At 40.5% G+C, this 14357-nt stretch overlaps 1 protein-coding gene and 1 non-coding gene across 2 annotated transcripts; both read right to left on the bottom strand.

The window, feature by feature from the left end:
- Positions 1-6760: 6760 nt before the first annotated feature.
- Positions 6761-6832, bottom strand: trnaq-cug (transfer RNA glutamine (anticodon CUG)). Its single transcript has one exon. It is a non-coding gene; the product is annotated as a tRNA-Gln (tRNA).
- A 4435-nt stretch (positions 6833-11267) lies between these two features.
- LOC139294691 (homeobox protein Hox-D9b-like) lies at positions 11268-13848 on the bottom strand. Its single transcript, XM_070916618.1, has 2 exons — positions 13161-13848; positions 11268-11512 (listed from the first exon to the last, which is right to left on the bottom strand). Exons 1-2 carry the CDS (start codon positions 13846-13848, stop codon positions 11268-11270), a joined length of 933 nt encoding a protein of 310 aa, XP_070772719.1.
- Positions 13849-14357: the final 509 nt, after the last annotated feature.

Below are 14357 nucleotides of genomic sequence, written 5' to 3'. Positions count from 1 at the left end.
TTCAAACTAAAGTTACATAGAAGAATTTTTTTAAAAATAGGCCTACTCGAAATTACTTAGTGAATAAAAATAATTATAATGAGAGGTTTAATGCCAAAAACCGTTTGAAATTGACTTTAATCGAGCTACATTAATGCAGCTATCTGCACACAGGACAATAACACGCATTTCATCTCCAGCATTTCTTTCTTGTCTTTTTGAAACTGGTTTCTAGTTTTGATTTATTGGGGTCGTTTTTAGAAATGTTGTTCAGCAACAGTTAATGACATTATTAAAACGTCACCAGTGCACGAGACTAGTGTGGTTTACCAGATAAGATGTTCAATATTTAAGAACTGAACTATGGTTTCTTTATCGTCACCGCCGTTTTTAAACCGCAGCCCACTTGAATCCGTGATTTATAGACTTTAGCTCGGCGTCCAGCCTGCTAACACCTCCCAGCTGCTGCAGCATCACATCACGTCCAGACCAAACAAAGTAGTCCCGGGACAACAGAGCGGAGGAAGTCGCCATGTTCGAGGTGCATTCAAGGTAACTGGGAGAAGAGGATTCTCATGACCTCCGAGTCGAATGAACCGGAGGGTGAGGGCCAGATGAAAGGATGAAAATCCACAGAGCTGGAATCTGTACACTGACGCTATGAGAGAAACTATCATCCTTGAATCGGTGGCGCCATCTAGTGTTCAAAAGATGCACAACAGCGCCAGCTGGGGCCGGTGAAGGATGCTGCAGAAGATGGACACGGCAGTGGTCTCGATTAAAGACTTGCTTCGTCATAATGATTTTGATAACGCACAAGGAAGATGTGGCAGCATCCCCATTAGTAATTAGTAGTATTAGTATTTTTCTAATATAGATCGATAGTATTGGAAGTAATTTGTTACACTTATGTGTCACTCAGGCTGTTTATTATCATGCAGACCTGCGTCCATGCTGCACGTTAAGACAACAAGAACTTTGAATCATTTTTTAAACGTTATTCAAATCACACATTTAGAGCTGTGCAGCTTTGATGGAGGTTTGCTCTTTGGGCTCTTTCTAGTAGCGCGTGCAGTGCGTTTCCCCTATCTCCTGACTGTTACCGCCCCCTGGTGGCTGGAAATAACAACAGCACTCTTAAATTAGGATACAATTACCTGAACATCCGTCAACAGTTGAACCAGGGTACCTCTTCAAATTCAAAGTGACTTATTTTATCTCACACAGTAACGTTTGTTATAATCTATATAATATATATAATCTCTATAAACCCAATAGAAAATAAGTTTTCTGTGTGTGAAACAGTCTATAGTGGAAATATTAAACAAAGCTGTTAATAAACAATTTGAATCATTGTTGATAGATAATTAAATAGCTTTTGGGTTTTGTCAGCTCATATCCTTTTCTCTTGTTTTGTTACCTGGATCAGATCATGTCCCACGGCTTCACTTCAGGTGCACTGCTCAAAATGTGTGAGTTCTGAAAAATAAACAAATGAAAGAAACACCTCATCAGTGAAATGTTACAGACTGCGGATAAACATCGCAGACAAGCCATGACCGAAAGGCCCTTTTTACTAAAAAGATTTTGAATTCTTAAAGTCTATTGTATTTATTTTTCAGGTTGTTAAAAAATCTCTCCAAGTGAGGATTGTTCAGTAAAAAACAGACAAACCTGCAGATTGTTTTCCTCTTCTTTGTAAATGTCCGGCTGATTCTGAAGTCACCATCCTGCAGGGACGGAGAGACAGACGATAAACTGACGGGGGACACAAACACATCTCTAGCTGTTCTGTCTCTCTCTCAGCCTCTGTTTCTGTCTCAGGCTTTAATTTAATGTTTGTCTCATTCCCTGCGTCACTGTCTTCCCTATCTCCTTTTGTCTCTTTGTTTCTCTCTCTCACACACGTTGACACACACACACACACACAGATTCCCTGCTGCATTGCAGTAGGTTGTAAATACTGAGTGCCAGCTGAGCTTGACTGAGCAGCACCAGTGAAATACTGTCTTTGTTTCCCTCTATCTCTCACACCCCGCCGGCTGCCCTCATGAGGGAAAAAAAAAAAGAAAGAAATGTAAAATTCAAAAAAGGGAGAAAATACTGTCTCTGTGTCTCTTTGTCTCTGTGACACTCAGGCTGCCCTCATAAAAAACAGAATGTCAATGAAAACAAAAACACAGAGGAAAGGATTCCTTCTGTCCTGCTCTGTCCATCTGTCCAAGTACGTTTTATGGCGGCGGAACGAGAGTTTCTTTTACAGAGGCTTCAAAAGATTTCATATAAAAGCAGTATGAAGAAAGATGTGAAATGTGGAAGTTTAGACATTTTCTGATCTGATCCGTTGAGAGAGAGAAAGAGAAAACCTGTTCATGAGGCCCATTTTTTTTGTTTGCATTGCATTTTTGTTTTTCAGCTGAAGGTCAAACACAAAGACACTTTGTGCGATTAACAATATATTGGTGGAATAAACATCTGCATATCCAAAGAAATCTCCACATTCATGTGCATGTTAGAGGGCAGCTGAGGGCTCAGGGTTGAGAAACACCCCTTGCATCAGCAGCATGCATCTTTAAACCGTTACGTCTTAGTTCTCCTTGAATGCATGCATGTGTTTCACTACACTGAAGCATCTATTAGTGTGTACACAGACGTACACACACTTTAATATAGATATAACTTAAAGCTTTGTGCATCAGGTCTGGTCATTGTAACCAAATGCAGTTATTATAGGAGATCAATCCTATGATGGTGCTGTTACCTTCTGTGCAACAGACAACAATCTCCAAAATATTATATATATATATATATAATATGCAGCTGAGACCTACATTTCAGTTTGATGTTTGTTTGTTAGCAGTAACATCAGCTCCTCTGTGCAGGTGGAAAAAGACGTTTTGCCAGTGTGCAGACACAACAGAGTCATTCAAATTACAATACAGTAATATTCTGCAGACCATGCAGTCCATTGTAAAAGTCTGCTTAATTAAGGTTTTAAGGTTACTTTTATTGTCTCTCATAGGAGGAAATTGTCTTGGATTAAGAGAACTGCTGCATTAAAGCCAAACCTCACAATAAAAAACTTTAATTAGAAACACATGTGAAAACATTAGCCTGGGATCAAACAACCAAGCAGAAAAGATCGAAAGCATACATCCCCAAACATACACACCTAACTGAGTTAAACGGATCTATTATGCAACATAACAACATTAAATGTGTTAAATCTGCACACACAATGACTGGACATTCGTTTTCACACCATCGGGAGTGTTGAATTGCAGTGTTCGTACCTGATGTGAGCAGTCTGCAGGACTCCATTTTCCTCTGCAGCATCCTGAGATCAACAGAACAACACAACACACAGAGAGCAGACTCAAACCAAATGTCAGCCACAAACCGGCGGAAATCGCATTTGTCCAAATGCTTCGGAAGAGTCGAGCTAGAGAGTCGAAGCAGGAGAGAAAACATGCAAAAGAAATCTACGTACGCATCTTTTTTCCTCCCGAACAGCCGGTAGTTTCCCAGCCGGTCGGTAATAAACGTTATTTTACGTCTGACGTGTGTAAAGAAGATGCATTTTAACAATAAAACGTAACATTTAACGAATGAATTAGAATAATCTAGATTAAGGTGGGTATAATAGTTTACTGCAGAGAAACAAATGTAGAGAGAAACCGTCCATGGAGGCGCGCGAGTGCAGAGCAGCGCTTCTGGGCTACCGAGAGCGCGCGAGGTGAGGCTGGCCTTGAGGGTACGCACTGCACGCGCACACATGACAGTTTGCGGCCAATGGCGGCCAGTGTCGGCTCATAAAACGGGTTTATGGCCTGTGTGTGTGTGTGTGTGTGTGTGTGTGTGTGTGTGTGTGTGTGTGTGTGTGTGTGTGTGTGTGTGTGTGTGTGTGTAAATCATGCAGACAGAAATGGGAATCTGTGGCAGCTGCGGTCAAGAGAAAGCTGCATTTCCAAATAAACAAACACGCGCTCTTATACATACGGAAACACGCACGAACCCCTGTGAATCCTGCCTAAGATGTTTTTATAAAAAGGCCTTTAAACAAAATGAAAATGTTTGTATGAAATGTTTGTTTGGTGCCTATTGATACACACTGATGTGTGTATATCATGACATGAAGGCCTGAAAGTCAGAAACCAAAACCAAAACCCAGCCCTAATCAAAAGAACCTGATTCCTGTCTTCACACCAACTGAATCCAACTTCAGCCCCCCCCCCCCAAAACGGAACTGAGACAGAACACATTTCCCCTCAGACCAGACTCGCTATTTAAACTAAAACGAAACGTGTGTGTAACAGGCTATGAAGAAAATGCTGCCTTTGAGATGTTTGCGCTACTTCAGTAAGTCCACGAGGTGCATGGTGTGTTTCTGCTTCTTCTTCCTCTCCGTCTCTCTCACACTCTTCAGACTTACTCACCTATTTCCCAGCTAAATTACATGAAAGTCCTCGAAATGTTTGTTTTTAATTTTACTAATTTATTATGATTGTTTGGAAATAATTTAAGAGCTTCTGAAATATAGATATTATTCTTTCTTGCTATGATGTTGCATTATTATGCTCACTAAATGACAGCTGATACTTACAGCATTTAAACTCGCGATAACTGATGTTTTTGGCCACTTGGGGCAGCAGAAGTGTAAACACAGAACTAACACATCATTTTGATTTGATAGGGAGAACTTGTTAGCAAACAGCTGCTTATTTACACATCCAACATTATAACTCATCAGGAGCTGTGTTAGTTACTGACTCTCTTTTTAGCTCTGTTTTCTGTCTCCACCAGCTCCTGAGGGAAATATCCGCCTCTTTAGCTGCTAAATGCTCAACTATGTTCACCAGCTCGTCTCCAACTGAGTCTGTCTGCTGTCTGCTGCCCAGCAGGCAGTGTTCAGCGGGCTTTTAGAGCTTTTTCACTGAAAACGAAGCTATGAGAGCAGTGAGAGTGAACTCTCTAGGTAGGTTCATCACTATGAGAGACGCCTTTCACATTGTTTTCACGTTATCATTTGATCCACTATCACATAACAATGTCTCTTATCGTCGCTTTAAGATTTCTGTCATTTTTGTTTCCTGGAGAATAAGCAGTAAACTTCACGACCAGCCTTTCCTCTGCAAACTGAGCCCACAGTTAAGCCTGTTGTCTGAATAATCTGGGAAACATAGCAGACGACTAACTAAGGAAGTGAGGAAAGTAGGTTCAATGAAATCAAAGCACTTTGCTGCAGAATAACTCCTGGTTTGGTCTGATTCCTCTGTTTGGCCCACACTATATGTTGCTAAACTTTTCCCTAAGATGAACCAGATGTCCCAGTTAATGTTGATGTAGCATATTGCTAATTTAGGATGGCCATTTCCCCCTTGGCAGTGTTGCGTTTTGTAGCAATAAATACAAACACTGGATTGTCAAAACAGGGCTGATCACATGTCTTTTATGTGGAGCATCTGATGGAGGCATAATACTAATACATGAGTGCTGTTTCACATTATAGTCCTTTGATAAAAAGCTGTTTATTATTGCTGCTTCATCATCTTTACCCTTTAAAGATGTCAGAAATGTTTTTGCTTTCTGCGAAGGAAGATGGCCATAATAAAAACTGCTGTCGCTAGTTCTTAATCATTTAACTGCCTGACTTAAATTAGTGGTAAATAAGAATATATATATATATATCAATGGCTACAAGTCCACCAGAAGCTTATATCAGAGCATGATCAGAAACCCATTTCATTTTATTCAACACCTTGAATATTCCAGGATGGTCTAATTAAAATAATCATTCATTTATGTTCTTATAATTTATTTACAATGGCTCGTTATGATGTGCAGCACAGTCACTATGAAAGCAGCTGCCATAAAACTTATTTCCATTTTCCGACGGCTGCCACCACAATGCACCTGTACATTTCTACCATTTTAGTTTAAGGGAGTCCAACAGAAAGAGTTTTGAAAAACACAGGGAAAAGTAGAAAAACAGAAAGCATGCAATCAGATGTTAAAGTGCATGATTTCTCCATTTAAATACAACTTTCTGTTACAAGGCTACAGAGTTCAGGGAATTCTTTGATCTTTTCACGGGTTGCTCCATATATAAGACAAAAACTCATAATTAATGCTCAGTTTTTGCATTGTCACTCTTACAGTACTTTTTAATCACGCTTTCCTAATTTTGTTATGAGATTTGTAATTTTTCTCGGTTAAAAGTAAATAGCTCTAAATAAAAACACCATGAGAGAAGAACTAGAATCCGTTTATTTGTGTTCAGTTTTGTGTTGATTGTGTCAGTGCGCTGGCTTTATGGTTGAGACGACAGGAGGCCGGCCAGGTGACTGCAGAGGCCTTAACGTATTGGTTTTATTTATTTATTCATTCTTTTAATTAAGTAGCCTCACACGCCCCTCAGACTGCAGTAAGGCTCCAAGATGCCGGCGTTTTTATCGTTACAGTCTAAAGTAAAACAGGATCACCTAAAATGGCACAGGAGTTGTTATTTAACATTACTGAGTGGCCCTTTCCCTTCATGCATATACAAATTAGGGAAATATAGGTTGAGGTTGATTTCAAGCTTCTAACACTACAGCAGTTGTATTTTCTGCAGGTCTCTCATGCTGAATATTTCATCTTAATCCGCAGCCGTGAAACAGGCCAAACGTCATGGAGTATGAACGCTGTAATTGGCTAAATGCACTGGAGAAGCCGTACAACGTCACTTAATCACACTACTTCAACAAAGACACTTTGTCTCTGAACATCTGAGTGAAAATTCAGGTTCTACTGAGATTTGAACTCAGATCGCTGGATTCAGAGTCCAGAGTGCTAACCATTACACCATAGAACCGCCGTGATGTGGAGCTGCAGCTCAGGAGGTACAACACTCCCACCCAGCGGACACAGTCGGTAACTACACCTGCAGGCAGCAGGGCTGGGGCGTCATTAACAGTCTATTGACAAAGTGGATTTCTAATCATTTAATACTTTTATTCAACGTTAATTTTGTCCCTTTGAAACGACGCTTGTCTCATCATCTTAAAGATTAGAAGAGTGTCCGTATATGGCCGTATAGTGGGCTTAATGTCTTATTTGTAATATATTTCTATGCCTCTGTAAAGCACTGTAAACCGCCTTGTGTCTGAGCGGTGCTGTAGAAATCAACTTGCCTTGCCTTGTACTGCTGTCACTAGTACAACTTCCTCCTCACAATCTGCTATATGGGCATAAATAATCATTTTATTATATATTATAGTTTAGTACTGTGTTACTGCGCCGCAGTGAATTCATTTCACGTTACCGCAGACATTGTTTTGGGAAAAACATTTAATCGGCAGCAATAATTTGACCATTACTTGCCGTCCTATTTAATTTCTGCAGCACAGTAAGTATTCCCCTTGTTGCAGTTGGCTGTTAATGCGGTTGTTTCGTTCATTATATTTCATGACACCTTCTAGTTGGGTCTCATACATTTAATCGGATTTTCTAAACTTGTCTTTTGTTTTTGTTGGGTTTTTTTTGTTCCATTATAATTTTTGTAAAACGAACTAATTACTTATTTATTTGCTGCATATTTCAGTGTGTTTGGGGGTGAAACTGTGTCGTTTGGCAGATTTTTTATTTTGTTATTATGAAATGTTAAAATACATTTATAAAGAAGCTTTCTTGCCTTTCTCAGCTGTCATCGACTTATTCGTAATTCTATGCAAAGCTGTATCAGCGCTCAGTCAATATTTGGAAATAACTCACACACCGCGTGCGTAGTAAGAACTGACATCTTAATCTAGAAAATGAGACGAGAAGGTTCTTTTCTTCCCCTCAAATAAACGTCTTATTCATGGCAGTAAAACAGAAGTGCAGTTTAAATTCTGCCCTTCATTGTAGCTGTGTGACTGTCGTTAAAGCAGTAGGTGTGTTTCTTGTGTTGGCCTAAGTGTTAAATTATCTACAGCCTAAAATCATGGCGGTAATCCGAATTTTACAATTGGTGATCCCCGATACAACTAGTCTGAAGTCGCATTTAAGTAACAAGAAATCCGGATTCAAGCGCCATTCAGGCCTAAACGCCTTTGTTTTACGTTTTAATTCCCGCTATAATGAAATTTCCTGTGTTTTGTGTCTCGTGGTCTGTAGAAACGCGATTGAGGCTGTCTGGTCTCATCTGCAGACAATGACTTTAACATTTAGAAGGACTGTTGAGGCTCCAAGGCAGGAAAGGGTGTCCAATAAAACCATATAGTCACGATGACTGTCTGGGCTAAATTAGGCTGCTTTATGGCACCTCTCTGTGTGCGTCTCTCTGTCTTGAGTGTGGGGAAAGTCACGTTTATTCTCCAAATGCATGCTGTTGGTTTATGACCCTGCAGTAGGATGAGCGCCGAGCAGATTATATGGCCGCAATAAATGAGGGAAGCTACGAGGCGCTGCTCTGACTTTGACAAAACAAGGAGGCAGAAATGTCTCTCAGTGGACCGAGACTCAGACTGCGTACCTGAGAGCGGCGGAACACCTTGACGTTGGAATAATATAATCATAATAAAATAAATCGTGATATAATCCAGTGACACGTCAAACATGAGATACTGCTTCTGTGGTGTTTATCTCTTGTGGGATCACACCATAATAATATAGGATAGTACTATGAGAACGAGGCTAATTGTGTTATCATAAGTAGTCGTTTTAGTGCAGTAGTGTTGTAGTATTTTGTGTTTCTCTATTTGATACAAAAATATAAATAACAAAACAACTGCAATTGAAATACTGTTATAATACTGTAACCAAACGATCGCATAAAACAAAATGTGTATGATTATTAGAGCAGTAGTAGTAGGCTGGTATTATTATTATTATTATTATTATTATTGTGTCCGTATAGTCACGTAATGCTATAAACCGTACTAATACGGCTACTACAACACAAATAAAAGCCTAAAAACGACGTAGTCTACATGAATAATCCGTCGCAGGATGAACTGAAAAGGAACAAGAAAAACAATTAACAATGATGCAATCCATCTTTTATTTCATTAAAAAAAATCCCCCACGAGCAGCATATGGAGGCTGAAGCAGCCGAGAAGGCCTCGTCCCGCCGTCACATCTGGCCTCCTGCCGCTGTAGGCTAACATAGCCTGACGTCTTCCCTTTTCTCCCAGAGAGAAGGTGCTGTCTTTGACTCCATCTCATCCTCGTGAACAAAGAAAGAAAACACTAAAATACCTTTGATGTCTCTATGATGTCCCTATAATGATTCAGCGTGATGTTCCCATTCTAAAATGACATTAGGTTGTGTGTTGTTTCTGTATGTTAGTCCTTGTTCTCACAGGAGGTAACAGTGAAACATAACCATCAGACTGCTGCCACACCATAGCTTAGCCATGACTGGTGTGTGTGTGTGTAGAGGATGATAGGCATCTGCATATTAGACCCACAGTAACAACAGATACACATAGCAACGGTGACAACAACAGCAACAACAACAGCAACAACAACAACAACAACAGCAACAACAAATATGCCCTTTAGGCTACATGCACAGTTTATAAAAACAAAACAAGGAAGCTTATTCTGTTTTGAGGAACAAAATGTTAAAAGTCCTTTCTGATTATTATTTTTGGGGAGGCTGGGGTTGGTTGTAACACAGAGAACTGGTCCAATCAGGAGAAAGATTAAAAACAACAACAACAAAAGGCCTTTTCTGACAGCTTTACTCACCTGGACACACCTGAAATACACTGTGTGCTTTGATGTTGCACTTTTTTTTATTGTGTTTATCTAATGATTTGCTTTGTTTGTTTATTCTATAGTTCAAATTTTGAAAACTTGACACACTTTTCTGTTCCCGAAACAAATCCTCCACACTGAGGTTAAGATAACAAGCGGTGTAATAATCGAAAAGCTTGTGGATTCACATAACACATATTTCAGCATGTTGCAACTAACCTCAGATTGTCCAACTATTATGATCTATATTTTTAGTCCTGGACCAGGGAAAGACTTCTTAGCTTCTTAACTTTTCCTGTCTCATTGTCCTCATTGGTCATTTAAATGCAGTATTGGATCTACAGCCGATATAGCAGAGCATCCAGAGTCACTCCTGTAGCACCTCGCCTTGTTGTCGTGTGCATATTTGCTAAAGTGGCTCATTTATACGCTAAAGCTACACGATGTTGGATGTTTCGCAACAACTTCTCTCTTCTTCTGTAAAAAGTCAGTATTACTAAGTAGTAAAACAGCATTTTCCCATGTGATGATTCCACATACATGTTGTTTTAAATATAGTTATAATTATAATTTCACATGTAACATCTTGACGTGATAGATGTCAACCAGAACCAATGAGACTGAACAGCAGTACATTAAGAGTAAGTCCAGCCAAAGCAAATGTGCTTTGTTCTCCTAAGGTCAAATAACACTCAATCATTACAGATTACAGTGTTTTAAAGCAAGAATATTATCAGATTTCCCCTAACAAAGGGATCAGTAAAGTACAGTCAGTTACATCAGTTACCACAGAAACTACCACTCTCTTGTCTCTTTTAGTGTATTATAAGTGTCCGGCTGCTGTTTGTTTAGGTTTCTTCTCCACAACTATTTTACTTCGATTTCAAATAAACGCTCTGCGACTGTTTTTCCGGCTGTAACAGACATGTGCTCAGGCACAAGATCACTCATGGGATTTATCTTTGATAGTTGCCTCGTAGTACGGCTGCAGTCTCGTCTGGCAACACTGAAAGCAGTTTTTATGAGGACAATAGTTTTTAAAACATGATTCACATTTATGTGGAGTCAAGTATGTGTCAAGTAGTTTCAGTTTTGGACATGTGAGATATACAACCTTATCAAAAACAGATGTGTCTTAAAATGAGCAAAGTCTTTGATATCAACTAGTGTGTTTTACTAGTATCTTCCTGTAAATGTAAAATTTTATTCTGAGCATTATTTACAACTGCCCCAGGTTACAGGTTGACTCTCATCATTTTCATGCAGATGGAAGAATTGTACAGAGATCTCACATGAAAAGGCCAAAAGACATTGATGGGAATATATTTTGTGTGTTACAACACATCCTGGTCTCCCCTGTAGAGTTTCACAATGCAGTTTTCCAAGGCAGCCACGTTAGCTCCACAATCATTTGTTTAGTCACAGCTGATCATGCCAGCTGAGGTTCAAGATGTTGGGCGTCTCGGAGCACCGCATCTCTTTTATCAGCTATAACCTCACCTCCTCTTCGCCTTTCCTGGAAAAAAAAACAAAAAAAACAACCCCCAGCTTCTTCTCCAAATCCATCATTCATTCAAACCCCTCCTCTCCCGGGTCATCAGCTTCTTCATCTTCATCCGTCTGTTCTGGAACCAGATCTTGACCTGTCTCTCTGTCAAATTCAAGAGTCCTGCCACCTCCAGGCGCCGGTCCCTGGTCAGGTACATGTTGTAGAGAAACTCCTTCTCCAGCTCCAGGGTCTGGTGTTTGGTGTACGGACACCTTTTCTTCCGGGTGGACTTGGCATAGATCCAGCTAGCTGATGGGTTTTCTGCAGAAGATGAGACAGGGTGGTAGAGATTTTTACTTTAACCACACCTCACACACACCTAGTATATTTGCTTTCTGACGGCTGGTGTGGATCTGCGTGCCTGTCTGTCTGCCTGTCTGCCTGTCTGTCTGTCTGTGTGTGTGTCTGTGTGCGTGTGTGTGCTGTGGGGAGTTCAAAGACGGACATAAAAATCAAAGAAAATATTCTCAGGAACAAATTTTATGAGCCTGCAACTTTTGGCTCATTAGAAAAAGAAACACCACCACATGCTCAAAACACAGCCCCATAAATAAAGACTCAATTCATTTTTTAAAAACCATATTGCTCCTTTTAACAAGGCGAAAACAGTGATTGAGGTTTTTATTAGCATTAGGGTTGTTATTGCCTTCATTTTACCCATCCTTCATTTCAACAATTTAACATAATGTGACATCATGTATAATTATATTCGTGGTTTCTGATGTAACGAGACCTTTTAAAATGGAAATGTTTTTGGGAGGACAGCAAGCAGCAATAAATACAGTAGAGTGTTCCCAATAAAGATCTGAAGAGTCTAAATCTCAGTCTGAGTGCAGGTAGTGTTGATATACAGTTAAACTGAGCCTCATTTTTAGAATTATTAAACTGCAGTAGGGGAGAAATATCTGAACCTTTGACTGATATGAAATGCTTTATTGGCCACTTTAAAAACATAAAGCAGCCAGAGAGTGCTGTGTAATTATAGTAAGACAGAGAGCCAGCAGGAGAGCAACAAGTATCTGGGCTTGGTAGTCACACACACACAGAGGACATCTTTGCTCAGTTTGCTTCAATTTCTGAATTATTTATTTCATGAACTGGACTGCAGGTTGGCAAAGAGCCGCTGAGCTCTTAGATGAATTGTTTATATGAATATTTTAAACCTAATTTCTGACAGGAGTATATATTCTGTTGCACATACATTTTAACAATAAACCAACAGCCTATTATTAGAATTAAATCTTGCAAAGAAAAATATCTAGTAATAGCCAACTAATTGTTTTATTATAATCATTATTATTATTATTATTATTATTATTACAAGCCCAGTCATATTGTTTTGCTTAACGTCATGTCTTTTATTCAGTCATTGTAATTTAATCTTAAAACACTTTTCTGGATCTTAAGTTAAAAAGATCATAATGATAAAGGTTATTTGTCTTTGTTTGAGGTGCGCAGCATGAAGTTACTTCTGTGCAAGCTATGAAATATAAATGATGACGGTGTTTTTGGATTGACATGCGTGTTTCACATATTGGCTGTATATCACATTTTTGCTTCGAGCATTAATTGCAAGAGAAAGAGGCTCATCACACTCATCAGTGTTCCTCCTGCACACATCCACTCACAGCAATGCAGCGCGAGTCTACCTGCGTTTTCCCTCGAGTGACAAATTGTTAAATAACAACAATAACACCTTAATTATTTTAATGGACAATAAAGTTTTATATTTTACCGTTTACAAGACATTTATAGGGCTATAAAAGTCACACACACTTACTTAGCTACTCAGGCCACGTTCTCCCTCTCTGTCACACACTCACACACACACACACACACACACACACACAAACAAACCTGTGTATGCACATGCTAAAAACATTCCTGAGTTTGGTATATCTGTCTTTACCCAGGTCTGGTAGTTTCTGTGGTTTTCTCTCCTCGTCCTCCTTTTTGGGCTCTGGCTTCCTTCCCAGCTCCTCCACGGTCCCAAGCCGCTCGAGGACCACCTCAGCCGGGCTGGCGAAGCTAGAATCCCCGGGGCTGTCGTGTGGCGGCGGTGAACTCTCGGGTTTAACCGCCTCATACCTCGGGCTCAGATTGGAGAGGTCACCCTGAGCGGGGAGACACCCGGGAAAACCGGCGGACGCGTGTGACAGAGAGGTCTCCGAGGTGGGAGTCGCCCCCTCCCAACAGCGGACGAACCGGCTCTCGGAAGCGGCCGCGGATGCGAGGTGTTCGGCGTGGGTCTGCGTCTGCGGGCCGTAGTATGGGTGGTGGTGGCTCAGGAGGTGATGTGGATGAAAAAGGCCGGGGATGGAGGCGCCGGGGGTGGACTGCAGCTGCGGAGAAGAGGACGAAGAGGAAGTAGGGGTGTTTGTCCAAGGAGAAAAGCCGTTTAGGTTTGTTTGTTTGTTGGAAAAATGTGAAAAATCCGGAATGTGTGAGACGGGGGTCCCCTCCTCCTCCTCCTCCGCTCCCCGGACTGGCTTTGCGCAGCCGGCCGTCGGACCCTGCAAGCCTCCCGGGATGAAATGTGCACCGTACGGCTCCTCGGTCTGGAGCCCCATCATGGAATAATAATTCGTTAGCGACATGTTTATTTTATTATTTCAATAAAAAGACACTTAAGTGCGACTGTAAAACGTTAGATGGGCTGGTATAGTGGCTTACATCCTCCCCTAAAATGGTAGTAATTTTTTTTCCTGCCCATACCTTCTTCTCGGCTGCCCATTGGTTACACTGTGGATCACATGGCTGGACTGTATTTAGTCAGTATAGGAAATAAATCAAATCATTCTTTTGTGCTCAGAAATGTGATAGTAGGCCTACGAGCCTGCTGCCAGGTGGACCTGAATGTAGCATATAGGTTTTTAAAACTCTGTACTTGAAACACCGTTTTACAAGAAGAATAAAAAGTAGCAGGGAGTCGTTTACAAGCTTGTTTGAAGTGTGTGTGTGTGTGTGTGTGTGTGTGTGTGTGTGTGTAACGGGATTGAGATTAACAGAGGAAAGAGGGCCTTTGGCTTTTCTTTGTCTGGTCAAGTGTTTTCCTTGATCTTGAGCTCACGATGAAAATATTGTGCATTTCTTGGAAAACTGAGAC

This window comes from Enoplosus armatus, chromosome 12, assembly GCF_043641665.1.
Source record: "Enoplosus armatus isolate fEnoArm2 chromosome 12, fEnoArm2.hap1, whole genome shotgun sequence".
Lineage (NCBI taxonomy): Eukaryota > Metazoa > Chordata > Actinopteri > Centrarchiformes > Enoplosidae > Enoplosus > Enoplosus armatus.
This window is presented reverse-complemented; position numbering and strand designations above follow the sequence as displayed.

Coding starts and splice junctions, on each gene's coding strand:
- LOC139294691 (XM_070916618.1), bottom strand. CDS start 13,848: ATGTCGCTAACGAATTATTATTCCATGATGGGGCTCCAGACCGAGGAG. Junction 11,513..13,160: donor ACAGAAACTACCAGACCTGG/GTAAAGACAGAT, acceptor CATCTTCTGCAG/AAAACCCATCAGCTAGCTGG.